We start from the raw sequence: 18143 nt of genomic DNA on the forward strand, positions 1-18143 counted from the left end.
AAACAGGATCAGTCATTTGTTGTTTTCTGGGAAAAAAAAAATCCAAAACACCCAAGATGTACAATTCCAGAATGTGCTCAGTTACAATATATCCTGGTTAGCAAAAAAATAAAACCAACCTAAAAATCAGTGAGAATTTAATTGGGGGAGGGGGGAAATTACACCTATAAAATCAAATTACTCTCATGAAGCTTAAGAGTCAGTGTGCAACCCTTGCAAATTGTTGTCCAACTATGCTCCAGTCATTGGTAGGGCCATCACAGGTGAGAACAACTCGGAGTTTGGGTAGGTCCATGATGAAATGTCTATTACTAGAAGGGAAGCAAAAGTAAAAATTGTAACTTATCATCACCTCCAGCTGCACTGTCGAGGTGCCTGGAGAAGAATGTATGGGTCATCCCATCACTTCTTTTGGTGGATGTGGCAGAGTTAGGTTTGCGGTTAGATTTGACCTTCAAGATTATCTTTTCCAACCTAAAGGTTTCTATGAATCTAAAATTTGCTGTTTGATTTGGTCACTTGAATTAACTCATATTTTTACAGCCCAGACATGCTGCAACTATTTAGGACTCCTTAATTGTGTGCTGATTACCTTCATGTGCACAAGTAGTTGAGCAAGAGTTGCATTCATCAAATAACCGAGGAGTTACATGTTTGCTTATGGACCAGGAGTTTTTGCTGTGACACTTCTTGCTCACAGGTGTATTTATAGAACCCAGCCAAGCAGATGGTTCATTTCCTGACTGTGCTGTTGCTACAGCCAGGGCTGATTTACACAGATATGCATAAGCAGGCTTAAAATACTACCATAATGCCTTGGCCCTAGCTTGTGTTTTATAAAGCAGCAGGCTGTACTCGTGGCTGTAGCATGGTTACTTGAAGAACATAAGGGTCAATGCTGATAGGAATTGCAGTGGTTGCCTGTAAGCAGGGACAATGAATCTTTCCCAACCCCCTGATAGTGCTTTTTGTGTATTTTTCATTTGACAGGTCACTTGGCTCTAATTTTGCTGCACAGATATTCTTGGAGCAGGGACACCTCTGCAGATTACCTGTATGGAAGGAGCAGAGGCTCTAGGCAGGGTGGAGGGCTGGTGAGGTAGAACACTGTGTAAGCAGCTAGGCTGGCTTGGTAAGGCACAGCTTAGTCACTTCCTTTGGGAAGCATGTAGGATGCACCTACCTCCTGTGTGGGAGCCCTGCCTGAGCCTCCTAATGTTGGAGCAAAATGTTGAGGTGCCATCTGCTTACTAGGAATGGACCTTCTTGCAGGCTGGGTTTGCTGGTCTGGCCTGGTCATGGTAGGCACAGCAGTGAACCTGGGCTCTCTGGTGTCCATGAAGACCCCAAGAAGGGGTTAGACCTGCTGTGGGAGATGAAACCAGATGCAGCAAACAGTTCTCAGGATGTTCCCATCTCACAGCTGCTCCTGAACCTCCTCCCAATAGTCACTTGGATATAGGTGGAGAACCTCAGCCTACTTTCAGCACATCCCTGCACTGCTGGAAAGCCAGACTTCGGAGAACATTGCCATCACTTCCTTGCTCTTTTATGGATGTAACACTGTGTGTTCTTTGTCATGAGGCTGAAGCTGTCCTTCATCAGCTTTAAAGAAGAATGTCCCTGCTTGTCTGACAAGGTGCTGTGGCTTGTCCCTCGGATTCCCCAGCTTGACAAGTCCTTACTCATCCACTTGTTTGGAGGACGGATTTCATGAGACCCCCTCCAAGCTGCATAAGGATATTTCTTGGCTTGTGAAGGCAGGAGAGTAAGAGCTCCAGGTGACAGGGCTCCCAGGGGTGTGCCTGAGCAGGGCTGGGTGCTCCACTCCTATAGCAGAGCCCAGAGGCACCTGTACAAGACTGAGGCGTGTCAGGAAACCTGATGCCTCACCTCTGCCAATGTGGAGGCGGAGGGAGGAGGGCCAAAAGACATGTCCCTTCATGCTCGCAACAGCTGAAAACAGAGAAGGAAATTCGCTGGAGCCTTTTTTACCAGCGCAGGAGGCCTCACAGTCACGCTCTCACCCCAGAGACCCTCCCGTACTCCAGTACTCTGGGGGGGTGGCACTCCCACACCCGTCGGGCGATGAACATCGCAAGGAGAAGAGGCTTTTACAGACAGGAGGTGAACAACACCCTCTGGGAGCTGCCCAGGAGATACACATCCCTCCACCCGCTGGGGTCTGGAGCCTACGGCTCGGTGTGGTGAGTGGGGTCCTGCTTGCACTGCCAGCAGCAGTACGGGGTGAGCTAGGGGTGTTCCCTGCCAGGGGGAAAACAAGGAGGTGCTTGTCAACACCTCTCCATTAAGAAAGGACATTTGCATGTGTGATGGAGGTGGTTTGTCTCCTGCTCGCAGGCAGCGGGCTGGAGACTTGGTCACTTGAAGAAAATGTTTCCCCCTGTGGTCACCCCGGGTGGGCAGAGAGGGGACTGCGTAGGCACGGCAGCAAGGGGTGCCAAGGAGCTTGGGGGTGTCACCTCAGCATTGGGTCAGGCAGCTTTTGAGCTGCTTTGGTCTTGAGCTTGCATGAAGATTATCTGGCAGCAACCGTACGAGGGAAGGGCATACCTAGGTGTCTGAAAGAAATTTGTAGATGGTAACAGAGGTGGATACTGGAACAAAGTATCCTTGCTGCTTAGTCCAAGATAGCTGATGCTGGTCTGCCTGGACTAAGCAGCTGGACAATACCACCCCCACTCTGATACTGTTTCCAGCTTGAAATCATAAAGTAGATAGATGTTACTGTAAACCGGGATCAGTAGCAGACTGGGACTTCCTTCATGGCCGATAATAATCCCTAACCTATGAGAGAGCAGCATGAGCTGCAGTTAATTATTCAGCTGGGTAAAGGTGCCTGTAAGTGAGAGCAAGCAGAAGTCAGACCTTGCTTGGTTTACACTGACAAACTGGAGGAGACGGACGATTCTTTGAAAGGTAGGTTAAATATGAAGCAGTCTGTGATAGTATCTGAACAGAGCCCTTGTTTCATAACATGCTGAACTAAAAATAAAAAAGAAAGGTGTATCCCTTTTCATAGGTGTTGGGCAAAGTCTATCCTGCTGCTGTCCCAGCACTAATCCTGAAACCATGGTTTCCAGCTTCTGTCCTTGTCCCTTGGCTTCCAATTTATAGAGGGGTACCCCTTTTGCTGTCCAGGTGCATTTACACTTCTGAGATGCTTAAGTTAGGCCTGCAAAATCAGGCAAGACTAGACTATTTTTTTATATTTGTACAGTTTTCTCAGGTTTTTACCATTGAGGAAAGCAGGAAGGAAAACAAAGACAGGACAAAAAGAGGAAGAGAGAAATCCTTTCAAAGTTTCCTTCCCCATCCAAAAAACCCCAACACCAGTAAGACAAATCTTTACTGTTCCCTGTGAAAGTCTCAGCTGCTCTGGAGCTCTCAAGGAGGGAGAGAGGAAAGGGTGTTGAAACAGTCTGGAGGTCCATGGTGGTGGTAGTATCAAATGGACAGTGCTCAGCAGGGAGGGCTTGGTGCCGATTTTTGTACAAAACAGAGGTGGAAGCATGTGGAGTTAGGATTTGCTGTCCTCTGCTGGGAATTGCTGGGAAACTTTCCTATTGCAGTGTTATTCGGCAGCTGGCTTTTACACCTTCTTGAGCAGCTGAGAAAGTAACTCAGGAGAAGCAGCAAAGTCTTGTTTCTTCCCTTATTAATTTGCCAAAATCTGTAGTGATTTGGCTTCCAGCTGAATGTAATTGGGAAAGAAGAGTCTTCTGACCCCTTCAACACTGGTCTTGTTGATCTCTGCCAGCTGAGGCAAGGACACAGCTCTGCCTGCCCCATGTCATCCCAAATTGTATCTGTTCATTAAATCTGTGCTGGGAAGAACATGGTGGGCTCCCTCAGCTGCGTCAACTGAATTAGCTCTAGCTGTGTTAATGGCAAGGGTGTGACTAGTGCCGTCTGTGCTGCGCAGGCTGAAGCTCCGTCACCCTGCTCTCCTGTATTGGGATGTGGGGTTAGATGCTCTGTATGTCAGCAGCTGGGAAGGCAGGTAAGAACGTGCACCCTCAGATTAGGAAATCTGCCTTGAATTCTGCAGAAGTTGATTGACTATCTAGTCCGAGTGTCTTCCTCTTATTTCCCTCACTTCTCAGAAAACTTTACACAGTGCTGTCCTCTCTGCTGACATCTGCTGAAGTCCTGAAGCTGAGACAACTCTTCACTCAGAAGCCTCCTACGATATCCTACAGCACCTTCAGTGCTGAAGCTGCCTTGTGTAGCTGTTCCTGCACTTCCTTTGCTTTTACTGACTGAATGGGGAAATGTGTTTGTGCAAGGCTGGAGGATGGAGCTAAAAGCCATGGGATTGAATATGATGATTTATAGCCCTTCTGTTTCCATGAGAGATGGGATAGGGATTTAAGAAGCTGTGGGAATTGCTCTGGAAATCTACAGCGTGATTTTTTCATGTTTGCCTCTTGAGAGGGGTCAAGGAGGGGCTGAGGCACCACTGAGGCACCACTGAGAATCCCAAATTACAGCTGAGGACCTCTGAGGACCTCCCTTCCCACTCGGAACCTGAGGCCTCCTTTGCAGTCTGAGCAAAAAGCCTTTAGAAGAAGAGAAATTGTCACAGGATTGTCAGTGACATAAACAGTAAATGTGACCGGAGGGAATAACACATCACGTCTGTGGTGATGGCTGTTGTACCATGTTCTACCTTTATAGAAGACTCTCATTTTCAGCCAGACCCGCTTTTACACAGAAGCGTATGTGTAGGATCAAAGATCCTGAATACAGCAGAATTAATTCCAGCAGCCTGTATTTTTAATGTGTGACATCCACTGTCTCCAGGATACAGTGAAGGCACTGCCCTGCCTTAAAAGACAAGAGCCTCCAAGCAGATGGCAAAGCAAAAGTTGCTTTATTCCCTTACCTTCTTGCATTAGGGAAGAGGGCAGAGTTAGAACTAATTCTGAATTTCAGCCATTTGTGTTTCCCTCTTCTCACAGCTCTATTACCTCCAGCTTCTTTCTGCAGGTTATAGGGAATAAAGATGAGCCACTAATACTTGCCAAAGAATCCCACCTAGTCATCCAAAGAGCACAGGCTGTGGTCTGCTGCCCAAAGCCACACAGGGTAGCATCTCCTGTGCAGAGCTCCACTGGGTTTCTCAAAGGGCCTTTCTTTGCTGTTCTTTGGTGACCACAAGAATTCACTCTTCTCTAGGAGATGACTTTTGGGATAACAAAATTTGTTAGAACATACTGCCAATGTCAGAATTGTTTTTTATTTATCTGCTGCAGTTCAGCCATAGACAAGAAGACAGGGGAGAAAGTGGCTATCAAGAAGCTCTGCCGCCCATTCCAGTCAGAGATCTTTGCCAAGAGAGCATACAGAGAGCTGATGCTGTTGAAGCACATGCAACATGAGAACGTAAGTACTCATTTCTCTCTCTTCCTGCTGATACAAGGGATATTTTCTTGCCACCTGGGAGCAAGTTCTTTCAGGTGGCATCATGTTTACTTTTATATATATATAGAGAGATGGATTATTTTAATATAGGGAGAGATACTGACATTTGGCATGTGCAGGCAGTTTTGGGGTTCAAGTACTACCTCTGCTGGGCCCAGTTGTCAGTAGGGTGAAGCAGATGTGTAATGGGTGCTACTGTGTATTAGTAAAAGAAAAACATTTGTGCAGCATCAGTGAGGAGTCCGTGGATTCTTCAGATGGAGTTCTGTGTTCACCCAGATGCATGTGCCAGTGGAGAGCTACTACCTGAGTCCCATGTGCACAGTAAATGCTTTCCAGGTTTAAATGTGGACTTCTCTCCTCCATCAGGTCATTGGGCTGCTTGATGTCTTTACCTCCACTGCCTCCTACCAGGGGTTCCAGGACTTGTAAGTTTGGAGTTTTTTGCTCTATCTAGACTCAGCCGTTGCCCAAGACACCTGTGTCTTAGCAGCAGGATAACAGATTGGGTTGAGGTGCAAGGGGCCCAGACTAAAAGCCAGACATCCCCAAATAACACAGAGAATCAAAAGCACATGTCAGTTCCCATGGCTAACACACCCAGAATACATAAACAGATCACATGCCATGCTCACAGCTGAGAGGCCACAGAATATACAGACCAACCTATGTAATGAGGATGTGTTACATTCCATGGCTATCACATGTAGTGTGATCCATGCTGTGTGACTGCTGAGCTAAGAGGCTGCACTCAGAATGGGAGAAGTATTGTTTGTTCATCAGGCCCCAGGGCAATTAAACTGAGAATTTTAAAGATCTGGCTTCCTTTTCATCTTGATTCTGGCTTTTCTTTTTTTTCCCCTCAGTGTTTATGGTCAGGATGGACAAGTCATTTTCCCTTCCCCATTACTAGGAATGAGCATCATGTACTTGGGTTTGGGGGTTTGGCTGATGGCTAGGTATTTAGCAGCCTGCAGGAAAAGCATTTGAAGGTTCTCAGAGCAGTTCCTGCAGGAAGACCGTCAACTAATTAGCAGTCTCAGCAGGCAGATACTGAAGAAAGCTAGATGTTGTCTTTTGAGGTAGGGCAGGAGAACATTACAAAGATAAAATTGGGAGCCAACACAGTTTTGCTGTGTAAGATGTTTCAGCTTCCGGGTGGTGAAAGGCTGTCCGGAACCAAACATCACTTGAGGTCTAAAGTAAACTAATTCAGGATTGTGAAGATCCTTGTTCTTACTGAATGTCAGATACCTGATTTAAGAGGAGGAAAAAGAGCAACTTTCTGAGCAGGTTGAAATCCCAGCTTCACTGCAGGCTGTGCTAGTTAGCCAGGAACACTGTCACAGCAACTCATTTTAGTTACAGTAAGTTACATAGCCAAAAAAACCCCAAGGCTAGCCTGGTCCCCTGCATTTTTCTTCTAGACTCAGGGCTTTGTCTTACTACCTTTTAGCTACCTGGTGATGCCATACATGCGGACAGATTTACAAAAGATCATGGGACATGAATTCAGTGACGAAAAGATCCAGTACCTGGTCTACCAAATGCTGAAAGGGCTGAAGGTAAGTGGGTCTGGAGGAGTTTAGTGACTCCCTCTATCTCCTCTATATGGGAGGGTTGACCCTAACTAAACTCCCTTCCAACACTGTATAGGAAGATGTGGGGGTGTTATGGCATCACCTAAGAACAGATATTGGCTGTTGAACTTCTCTTGTTCCAGCACGATGGAAGTGACTGCTTGTTTACGTCAGCTGGGTATCAAAGCAATCAGCAGCCATAGACCTTGCGATTGTTTTTCCATGGCAGCAGTTGCATTGCTCTTTGACTTGCCAAAACCCTTAGCAAAACTCTACACTGAGAGTAAGAGATTTGCAGCAACAGAGCTTCTGCTGAAGGAGCTTCTTCATAACAGAGGCTCTCAGGGGAGAAGACAGAGGGACTGATTTTCTATTTAGTAGAATAAGAAAGGAATATGCTCCTGTAACTGGCTTTGAGAGAGCAGAAAGCAATTGCAGAAAACCCCAGGATGTAGAGACAGTGTCTTAATGCTGCCCTCTAACATCCTTCACCTGGAATCAGAGCAGTGGCTACAGGCATGAGTTCACCTTAATAACATCTTTCCCCCTTGAGTTTAAATAAAGGGGGGAAGAATATGCAGAAGGTTTAACTGGTGTGATAAAAGCCATACAGTCAGTTTTTGCAATTTTATGTTTTTATGCTGAGATTTTTTTTTTGAACACCCAAAATAACTAAGTTTTCATGTCATCTGCTGTAACCCTGATGCCTTTGATGGTTTGAAGCTATTGTTGTACTTGCTCTAAGGAACTATTGCTTCATCCCTCCTCTTCTGTTCTATGCATCTTCTTTAGACTGGCAATAGCATTCCAAATACTATCAGCAATTCAGGGGAGAGATTCCTTTTCAAACTGCTGCCCTGCAGCAGCAGGATGCAGAGTTGTTTTCGCAGTAAGTTCTGGTTTGTAGCTCTCATTTCTCTGCTGGAGAACAGAAAGTCTTGTCTGCTGGTGATCACATTGTGGCTCCTCTTTTTATTGCAGTATATTCATTCAGCCGGCATCATACACAGGGTAAGTTCATGTTTGCTCTTACTCTGATTTTTGTCTGTTTGAAAAACACAGCATAATCATACAGTTATTAAATTCTTAAACATCATTTTACTAATAGCACTGTCTGCTCTGGAGTTTCTTTTCCATCCTACACCCTATGTATGTTTGAATTTGCTCATTTGTACAGCATTTTGAGGAAATGCTGTATTTTCTGATGAGCTGAGAAGCATCTTATGATGCTTCTTGAATTAAAACTGTTTCAGAAAAAATAAAACAGCAATCTAAAGCTGTACAGTATAGCAGGCATGGTATCTTTGCTGAATTGGTACTCGACTTGGGATGTTACGAGACCCCATCAAAGGCAAGCAGAGGTTCAGCTGAGCCTTGTGTTGATGTGTTGCAACTCGAAGCATCTGTATTTTTCTGCTCTTGTCTGTTGTAGGACCTGAAGCCAAGTAATCTGGCTGTGAACGAAGACTGTCAGCTAAAGGTAGGTGGAAAGCACCACTTTGGAAGCATGTGGCATATCAGATCATGGAGGAACTGCTCTGCCAGCAAGAACTTGGTACTGTCATGTTTCCTCTTGCCTTCTCAATTCAAGGCATTTTGTTATTTGGCAACTGCAAGCAGTGGGAAATACCTGCTGATGTAACTTGCTGAATCAAGGCGCAAAACTTCAAATGAACATCCTGTCACTGTAATTCCTGCGGCATGGCAGTTTCTAATGACTTCCTAGATAAATTCAATACTGCTGAGCAACACTTGGATTAGGTGAACGATCCCTGAAGGGTAACTGGATTCAACCACTGTTGCCTTTTGGTTCCCATTGACATTATGGTTGTGATTCCAGACAAAGTTATTTTTAGTATTGCTCTGAAAGGTTTGCTTGCAGTTCGCTGGTGTGGTGCTCTAGCATGTATTTTCTGTAATGTATATTACAGGGAGTGGCTTCATTGCCCGTAATGGTTGGGTCAAGCTTGTTCATCTTCAGTATTGAGGGAGAGGCCATCCTCTGTCAGCTGCAAGGTGTTCTTATAGGAAAGGGTGAGTTGTGGTGGCCTGGGAGCATGCCTTCACCACTAGGTCATAGACCAACTCAAATAAAGCACAGACTTGAAACTTAAGCTTCAAGAAAGAAAGTGACCTTCCAGGTAGCACAGAGCCCCGATCCTTTCAGCAGAGTCTTCTCACAACAACTGGTTTTGCAACTGGCTTGCAATTTACAGTGGAATCAAGACAAACCTGTTAAGTCTTTGAACTGTCCCGTGGTTGGCTGTGGTGTAGTTGGAGCTTGGTTATTATCTGATTGGATCTGCTTAATTTTCTCTTAGAAGTGGAGTCTTACTTGCCCATAGGATTTCTTTTTTCTTTCCTGCCCTTCCTTCTTCGTCTTCCTTTGCAACTGCAGATTTTGGATTTTGGCTTGGCCAGACATGCTGATGCTGAAATGACTGGCTATGTGGTTACACGATGGTACAGAGCCCCAGAAGTCATCCTGAACTGGATGCATTACAACCAGACAGGTGAGCAGCCTTGCCTCTGCAGCGTGACTATCTGATGACGAGCCTGGGGATTCTGCTGGGTCAAACCTCACATAATCGTCCAGTAGTTTTTCTTCTTTATCATCAGTGTTCCTGGGAGCGGAGCAGATCCCAAAGGTGTTGTGCCACTCCCAAAGCTAGCGCTTGTGGGAAATGATGAAAGCAGAGATTTTAGCAGCATAGAAAGAACAGAGGAGAATGGGAGTGACATTTAAATCAGTCCTGCTGCAAGCAACAACAAAAGTGACAGCCCCAGCAATCATTGCTGCCTTTTCATTGTCCTTTTTTTTTTTCCTTTTTTTTCCCTCTCTCTCCCCCCACCCCCCTTTTTCACTCTGAACAGTGGATATCTGGTCTATTGGCTGTATCATGGCAGAAATGCTGACTGGGAAAACGCTGTTTAAAGGCAAAGACTGTATCCTTTCAAGCTGAACCTTTTCCTTGGGAGGAGTAATAATTCTTGGTGTGTGCTTTTTAATGAATGAGGCTACTGAGAAAAATAGGTGTCAGTCTGGTTTACCGGAAGGTAATCACAGGGACCAGTCTTTTTGGTGAGGAAAGCAGAAGGTAAGAGGGGACCTTAGAAATACACCTCTGTGCTGGCCATGTGTGCCCTACCTTGCGGTTAGAGCTCTATCAGTTCAACCTTGCATGGCCATAGCTCCATCCCCAAACCTTTGCATATCCCCCAAGACCATGGACATGTGTCCTGGCATAGCTGTGCCAGAAAAATTATCTGTTGATGAAAATGGCATGCCAGGAAAAAAGCCTTGGAGCTCTTTTTGCCAGTCTAATGAACTTGTGTAACTGTTGGGTTTGTATCATAACAAACTGAGCTGAGTTGTGGGAGGGTGTCCAGGGCTCATTCCTCAATAGGTGATCTTTAACATAGCTTGCCAGACCTGGATCAACTGACTCAGATCCTGAAAGTAACGGGGCATCCAGGAGAAGACTTCTTGGAGAAGTTGGAGGATAAAGCGGTAAAAAAGTTCACTATGGATTTAGGTCCTGCTGGCAGAGATATGGTGGGGAAGAGGTTAACATGTTTGAGATGGGAGAGGTGCTGCCTCTACAGCAGCAGTGAGGAAGCGCAACAGCAGCCTTTTCCCCTTGGCAAGGAAGACATTTCTCTGCTAGTGGCACATCTGGTGCCACTGATGGACTTGGTGTGGATTGCAGGAACTCCCATGTGAGGTGCCTGATGCCCCAGCCAACCAGCAAGCTTCTCTGTTCTCTAGCTTGGCTCCTAAAACAGAAGTATTTCTGTATCTCAATTGATAAAAATACTCCCTTGTAAACTGCTCACTGAAATGTGACATCTGGGACGATTTGCCGTTCTCTCCATTTGCCTTTGCTCATGAGAGCCATGAGATCTGAAAGCTGTATTTCACATCCCTTCACACTTGTCCACGTGCAGTAATTGTGCTTTCCTTGCTCTTTCAGGCTAAGAGTTATATCAAGTCCCTTCCTAAAATCCCCAAGAAGGATTTGTCTGTGCTTTTCCCTAAAGCAAATCCTCAGGGTAAGTCATCTCCAGCATTTCTCACGAGTTTTCACAGTTGGAAAAGAGGCAAGCTGACCACCACAGCTTCAACACTATTTCTCCTTTTTCTTATAATTCTTATAATTTCTCCCTTGCAGGTTATGCCCCTGCCCCTCCCAGAGCAAATATGTATCAAGTAAAAAACACAATGAATCTTTATTGCAATAGTGATGTTTTGCTGTTCTTGGCCATTTACTGCTTTTTTTTAATTTTAAAATTACACAGTCTGTAACATAACAATATTTATGGAAGAGATAAACTTCTGACTTTTGTCTTAACAAACCAGAAGAAAGCAGATGCTGGATATAACAGGATGTCCTGGTTCTGGGTTGCAAATTAAGGATTAGGACAGTTGCATATATCAGTCCCAATTGGTATGAAAGTTAGGATGAATTTTTGCTGACATTAGCTTCCTGAAGTTGTTCTTGTAGCCAAGCAGGTGACAATATGATCAGTAGCTCTTAGATAAACAAACCAGCTCTTCTTTGTTCATTATTAATTCCCAACCTAACATCTAAGGCACCATGGGCTTTGATAAAGTGCTACAAGACCCCCACAGTCCACTCCAGTATTTTTTTTCTAAGTACAGTGTAGATCCTCTTTGTTGAATACCTGGATCTAGTGATCCTTAACAGACAGCTGATGTTAATTTATCATTTTCAGAGTCAAAACTGATTTCTTACAAAGAGCTCTCTTCCCATGAAGAGAGATGAAAGCAAGCAAAGCTGTTCTAAAAACTGAAAAAAAGAAAGCATTAAAATGTTAAAACCAAGTGGGAATGGGACTGACAGACTAGATGCTATCTGAGTTTCCTGCCCTCCTGTTTACCATGGATGTATAGATTTCTATATGGATTACTCATGTTAAGACTACTTTGAGATGCAGGACTCTAAGTGAAAGCAAATTATAAAAACTGAAAAATATCTTGAGGCTACTGGCTTGCTCTTCATCCTTCTGCAGCCCCACCTGTGCAGCCCCAAAGCTTATTCAAGACTAATTTATTTCTGCACAATTTAAGTTCTGTTAGTAAGAGCTCCCTGAGGCTGCTGTTGGACAGACTTTGCAACTCCACTGACAGGAGCTCCTCACTGCCTTGACTGGGTTGAGGAATCTCTTTCATTTTCAGGTCTGGAGATGCTGTACTGGAAATACTAGTCCCATCAGCTTGCAGGGTTCATGCACACGATTCCTATTCTCCACAGCACCTTACTTAGCCCTGTTCCCATCTTCTCCTACAGCTGTGGACCTGCTTGACAAGATGTTGCAGCTTGATGTGGAAAAGCGCCTTACAGCCACAGAGGCATTGGCTCACCCCTTTTTCGACCAGTTCCGAGATGTCGAGGAGGAGACAGAAGCACAACAGTCCTATGATGATTCTCTGGAACATGAAAAGCTTTCAATAGATGAGTGGAAAAGTAAGAAGTTTATTTTCTTTGAAGTTCCTGTCTAGCATGGGACGTTCCTACCCCTTTCTCTTTCCTGTGCACATGCTGAGTAAGGCTATGATTGCCTGCTGATGCCTCAATGGTAGTGCACATCTCTTACCTTGCTCTTGCTTTTCTGCATTCAGCAAAGATCCCTCCAGCTCTTCAGGCAGACTTTTTTTGCCTCTCTCCTTTGTCTCTTCCATCTCGTACCTGTCACTGAATACCTCCTTTCTGCACGTATAACATTCAATCTTTCATTTGTGTCCTCTAAAATCACACATTCATGGTTATTTTGTTGTGTTTTTCAAGAGCTTATTTACAAGGAGATCTTGTCCTTCAGTCCCATTGCACGGAAGGATTCCAAGAAGCAAAGTGGGATGTCATTATAGTGACTGATGCCGCTGTGGCTGGGATTCACTTCTCCTCGACGACAGATGGGATTTATTCCTCACTGCCTTGCTGGTGGCTATCGTTTGGCCTGCGGGACTTCTCTGCGTGCCAACACAAGGATGGCACTATGCTGTGGGTATTGAACTTTGTTCTACCAAAAGGGAAGCACTCCAGACAGTTTTCAACATAAAAGATAAATATATTCCTGTTGAAACTTTAAGTGGGAGAATTTTACCTGGTGGGGTTTTTTGGTTTGTTTTTTTTTACCGCTGTATTTGTCCACTTGAGAGAGAAGGGGTTTCATTCTTTCTCATTAGTCTTTTCAAGCACAGGGTGTAGTACATTAATTATGGATAAGGTAAAGAAAAAGGTAAAACTGACTGGGAAGTGAGTCCCAAGCAAAATGATCAGAAAGAGTGACATTCAGCATAACAAAACTTTATCCAATCTAACTCTGACTGTGTCCTCCTTCCCTGAGCAGTTACACAGCATCCAGCATAGCAAGGTTGCTGGGATAGTGTCAGCTCCAGGCCACCATGGGAATGCAGTTGATCAGGTATCAGTCTGTGTTCAGAGCAGCTCCAGACTCATGCTATACACATAACTCTGCTCGGGATCTTCCCCTCTGGAGAGCCACTGCTGCTTCCTCTTTCCTTTCCCCTTCCTCCCCCCCCCTTATTTCATTCCCTGGGTTTTGATCAGTGCTGTCTCCTCACTGCTACTTGCAAGCATAGACTGGGAATTCAAAGCTGCTTCCCCTACTGATAGACTGGGTATCCCAAGGAGCTGTACAACTTAGTTTGAATGAGTCTGCAGGAAGTTTTCCAGCCTATGCTGAAACTGGTGTATCTGCAGGTCCATGGCTTATTGATACAGTCATTAGATAGTTCAGTGCTAGGCAGGTACATCTGCTGGTTGTGGATAACCCGTTTGGACTGCAACACTTTCTTCCCTATGATGGTCAGGTTCAGCCAGTCATTCCAAAGTCCATCCCAAGGGATTTGTGCCTAGAGACAAGTGTCTTCTCTGTATCAGAGCTCAGAGCACGTAGTCCCCAGGGCTAGAGAAAAGTATTTGTTGAGAGGGCATGTGAACTCAGTAATACATGCAGTGTTTCTCAAATCTCCCCCTCTTCTGTAGCTGCTGAGTTATTTTGGTTTGGTTCAGCGATGTTGCTTTCAGTACTCTCAAATTTTCTTAAGTAATGTTCGGTTTTGCTGTACAGACCTCAAGGAAGGGAAAAGTGCAACATTACCAGAATTTTCTGATCTCTCTTCACTGGGAACCAGACGCAGTGTTGTTGTGTTTCTTGGCAGTCTCTCTGTTGCAGCTCATGCCATGCAGCACTTGGGATAACCCTTCAGCGCCTGCCGCTTTTTGATAGGACAGTATTGATGTTATCCTGCTGTAGCTGCACAGATGGTCCATGCTGATGAGACATGGTTTCTCTTGCCTCATATCTCTCTGGATCATGTATAAGCCCTTTGCCTCACTTGTCTCTTAAGTAGGGACTTCTTGCTAAGTGTGAGATGACCTGCATTTTCCTTGAATGGTGAAAGGGAGAAGTTCTAGCTGCATCTGTCAAACAGCGGTTGGAATATTGTCCTTTTGAACCTGGCATCTGACTTGGCTGCCATGTGCCCTGCGTAACAGAAGTTGGGGAGAAGGTCTCAGCAGCTGCCATTAACATCTTGGAAAGGTGCAGATGTTTAAAGCTACCTCTGCCATGGTAAAATGAGGCTCGGTGGTTTCAGAGGAGGGTCATTGTCCAGGTGAGTGTTTGTGAATGCATGGGGAGATGTTTCAGGACTGTAGGTGAGTCAGGCTGACCTCCTGACTATATGCAACCCTGGACATAGAGAGGCAGGGAAGACTCTTAAAAGCTCATTCTTGTAGAGAAATTTGAGTAAATCTATGGAGATCTTCAGAGTACAGAGCTTTCTTTCAGAAAGTCATCTGTTAAGGCAAAGAACCCATTCAGACAGAACTCCTAAACCACTGTAAATGGGAATTCAGGGTGTAACTTCTTAATCTTCTTGCCCTTCTCCAAAAGGGAATAGGTAGACCTGAAGAGTTGTCTGGTTCTTTGTAATGATGGTTGAGAGAGAAAACATCTTCATAATGAAGGAATGTACTGAGCAGTCTACTGGTAGTTGAAGAGGAACTTGCATAGTTTTAAAGAACAACCTAAGATGGCCTTTGGGAATTGTCTGTCTGACCAGAGGACAAACATGAAGAGGCACTGGGGACTTCTGATAAAAATGGGTGTGAGAAGAACAATTTTGAACACAACCAAGGAGGGTACATAGATTACTGAGAGCAAGCATTATTCTCACTTGTTTCAGGGATAGCACATACAGTCTCTTTGGTATCAGTCTTTCTGCTGAGTATATATCCAGAAAATAATTTGTGTTTCAGGGACTGTGTTTCTGCGTTTCTCTGTCAGTTTTCTCTTTTGAAAGCTTACACTGAATGCTCTGAAATTGCAAGAGCAATCTCAACAGCTGGTATGTGAGCTCCATGCTCTGGTTTCATTCATTCACCCACCAACCCCATACAGTGACAGCTCACTGTCCAAGAGCCAAATACTATTTCTTCTGCAATACCTACTATCCCAACAAATGCAGGGAGCTGGTGCTCTGCAAGCTCAGGAACCCTGGAAGTGTATGTGTATTTGGTTTTTGTGTATGTACCAGCTAGGAACTCAAAATAGAGAGCAGGAAATGTAGCAGGTCGGCAGCAGAAAGACCACGTCTGTCTGTGAAGACAAACTGTTCCAGTGCTTGTGTGGCATCTGAGGACATGTTTCAATGAAGAGAATGAGCTACTAGAAGGGGGTGGGGGGGAAATCACATTGACATTTCATGAAAGGAGCTTGAAAAACACCTGCTTGAGAGAGTCAGTGACTCAGGCCAAGACTGAAGTACTTCAATATCAGCACAAGAAATGAGAGGGTGTGTGTGACCCTGACAGACACTGTTAATCAAAGAAGGAATTATCTTATGTGGAGCTGCAGGTGGTGCCTGTTGATGACCAACACGTAATGGACATATTCCTCCCATTATGGGGTTTTTTTGCCCTTACATAGTTTGCATACTTAAAAATATCAAGTGATAAAAATCACTCAGCCCTAAAGTGACCCAAAATTCCATGAATTAGGCCAGCCACAAATATGTTTGCTGTTTATATTAAGGATGTATGATGAAAATTTACGTGGATGTACGGATAGAATTTTTGTGCCTGTCTCACATAACATGCCAATGTTTAACTTGAAATACTACTTACTTGCTATTCTTACATTCATTTCTGTGTTCTAAGCATTTTTTTTTAATTTGGAGAGTGAAGCCTTTATAAACAAACTTTCTCTGTAAGTTTTTTTTGACAGCTAATTAGGTCTGTGAAGTTGGAACTTTACAGGACCTATTTATTAGGTACTTGCACATGTAAGTGGGAAAGAAAAAGCAGATGAAGCAATGATTATTTTCTTAAGAGACACCGCAAAATTACAAGGATTTTTTAAGAAAGACAGTAGTTGCTGTGTTTTGGATACCACCTAGAAACCTTTCGGTGCACAGTTTTGAAAATTTCTCCAGCCTTTCAGAAAACTGTACTTATTTTATCCTGTAGGAAAAAGAAAAATAATATGTTTTCATATATAACATTTTCACATTCTAGGTAGCAAACTAAACAAATAATTTTCATGTTTTCATTTATGGGATAATGGGAAAGAAGAAGAACATAGACAAATATAAATACATCTGAGAACTCTAGTGAGATACTGTCCAGAGGATGTTAATACCTTTTCATATTCCCGTGTCTCACTGTTGCCTGAGCAACCAGGGAAAGCATTCCTAATCCTCTGCATTTTCCTGTATCATGGGTCAGCAGTGTTGGCTGGAAACATGATTATGGCTATTTTTCTTTTTGCAACTAAGAGAAACAAGACATGAAGGATTGAATGAAGACCACAATAGCCAGTACTAATTTGTTTTTCCCCCAAACAGATGAACACTCACTGCACTAATTGCACTTATCATAGAATCATTCAGGTTGGAAAAGACCAGTAAGATCATTAAGTCCAACTGTACACTGTGAAAATGCTGGAGTTTCCAGGTGAATGTGTTTTACAGAATGTTTCACCTGATTTCTCTCTACAAGGCCATTTTCTGAGCACGAGTTTCTACAGCTTTTAGTATGATATTCAGCTGGTGCTGGTTCACAGCTGATTCGGTCAGCTCTTTGGCTGACTGATAACTCCTTTTTTGCTGGACCGCACTCCATTAAATAATACTGAAGGGTTAGTATATTATATCTTCAACGCTCATTGAATTTCTGTTAAATGAAAGTCAGTTAACTTTTTTTAGCTAAGCTTGGCTGGAAAAATAAAAATTCTCCTACCATAAACCATGTCTTAAGAACACTTCAACTGAAAAAAAAAATGTCTTAAAACTGTAGGATGTTGAGGAAAAAAAAATAAAACCACTGAGGAGATAGTGCTGGGTGCTTGTGTCTTCTGATGTTAGTGAGGCTGACTCCACGCAAAACAAGGGTCTTAGGAAGTGCAGTTGAGCACTTGCAAATCCAGCTGAAATAAATGGCAGCTGAGAATTGTCACTTTTGACTTATCAGGCTTGTAACTTTTAATACACAGGGGTCCTTTTTAGCAATAGCACAGAACCACCAGCCAAAGAGGGATACAAACACTACTCAGTTTTGAGGGTTAATGAATCAACAAAGAAAAAAATATCAGTTCTCAATTCTAAATGATAATTCTCTTCCCTTTTTGTTTTATATACTTGAATAAAGAGGCAGAAAATAATAGTATGAATGAAGGTGCCCAACTCCGTTTGAGGTGTCTTGGCTCCTGCTTTCATTTGAAGCAACATCACTGGTTTTGCACTTGTACCCTTTAAAAACTGGGAGAGCAAAGAAATTGAATTAACTCGCCTCTGGGAGTTGAGAGAAGTTCAGATTTTTTTTTCCAAATAACACATTAGTTCCACAGCTTTGATATAAAACTAAATGATGGATAACTTGTTTTGATGTTGTAACACATGGCCCCCAGTCATCGGAGATGTCTGGACATCTCTGTGCATGAGTCATCCCACTGAACTTAATAGGGAACCTAATGTGATTATAATAAGCTAACTCCAGTGCAAATCTAAGAGTATAATGTTTCAAAACGGGGGTCAAAATGAAAGTTTACAAAAGCTCGTCATATTTA

The 18143-nt window shown here is 43.8% G+C and overlaps 2 protein-coding genes across 2 annotated transcripts in view; both read left to right on the forward strand.

The window, feature by feature from the left end:
• Window positions 1–109: 109 nt before the first annotated feature.
• Window positions 110–13136, forward strand: MAPK13 (mitogen-activated protein kinase 13). Its single transcript, XM_027695020.1, has 12 exons — window positions 110–2207; window positions 5280–5409; window positions 5818–5876; window positions 6905–7013; window positions 8010–8039; window positions 8461–8508; window positions 9427–9541; window positions 9903–9974; window positions 10460–10539; window positions 11003–11081; window positions 12341–12517; window positions 12839–13136. The coding sequence occupies exons 1-12, from the start codon at window positions 1885–1887 to the stop codon at window positions 12916–12918; spliced, it is 1302 nt and encodes a 433-aa protein (XP_027550821.1). The 5' UTR covers window positions 110–1884; the 3' UTR covers window positions 12919–13136.
• A 124-nt stretch (window positions 13137–13260) lies between these two features.
• The window catches only part of BRPF3 (bromodomain and PHD finger containing 3), a 32156-nt gene continuing 27273 nt past the window's right edge, over window positions 13261–18143 (forward strand). Inside the window, exon 1 of the mRNA XM_027695013.1 lies at window positions 13261–14691. The gene's annotated coding sequence lies outside the window, so the exon portion shown is untranslated. The remainder of the gene's footprint in view (window positions 14692–18143) is intronic.

The sequence above is a fragment of the Neopelma chrysocephalum genome, unplaced genomic scaffold, assembly GCF_003984885.1.
Source record: "Neopelma chrysocephalum unplaced genomic scaffold, ASM398488v2 Primary Assembly neopelma1_100, whole genome shotgun sequence".
Lineage (NCBI taxonomy): Eukaryota > Metazoa > Chordata > Aves > Passeriformes > Pipridae > Neopelma > Neopelma chrysocephalum.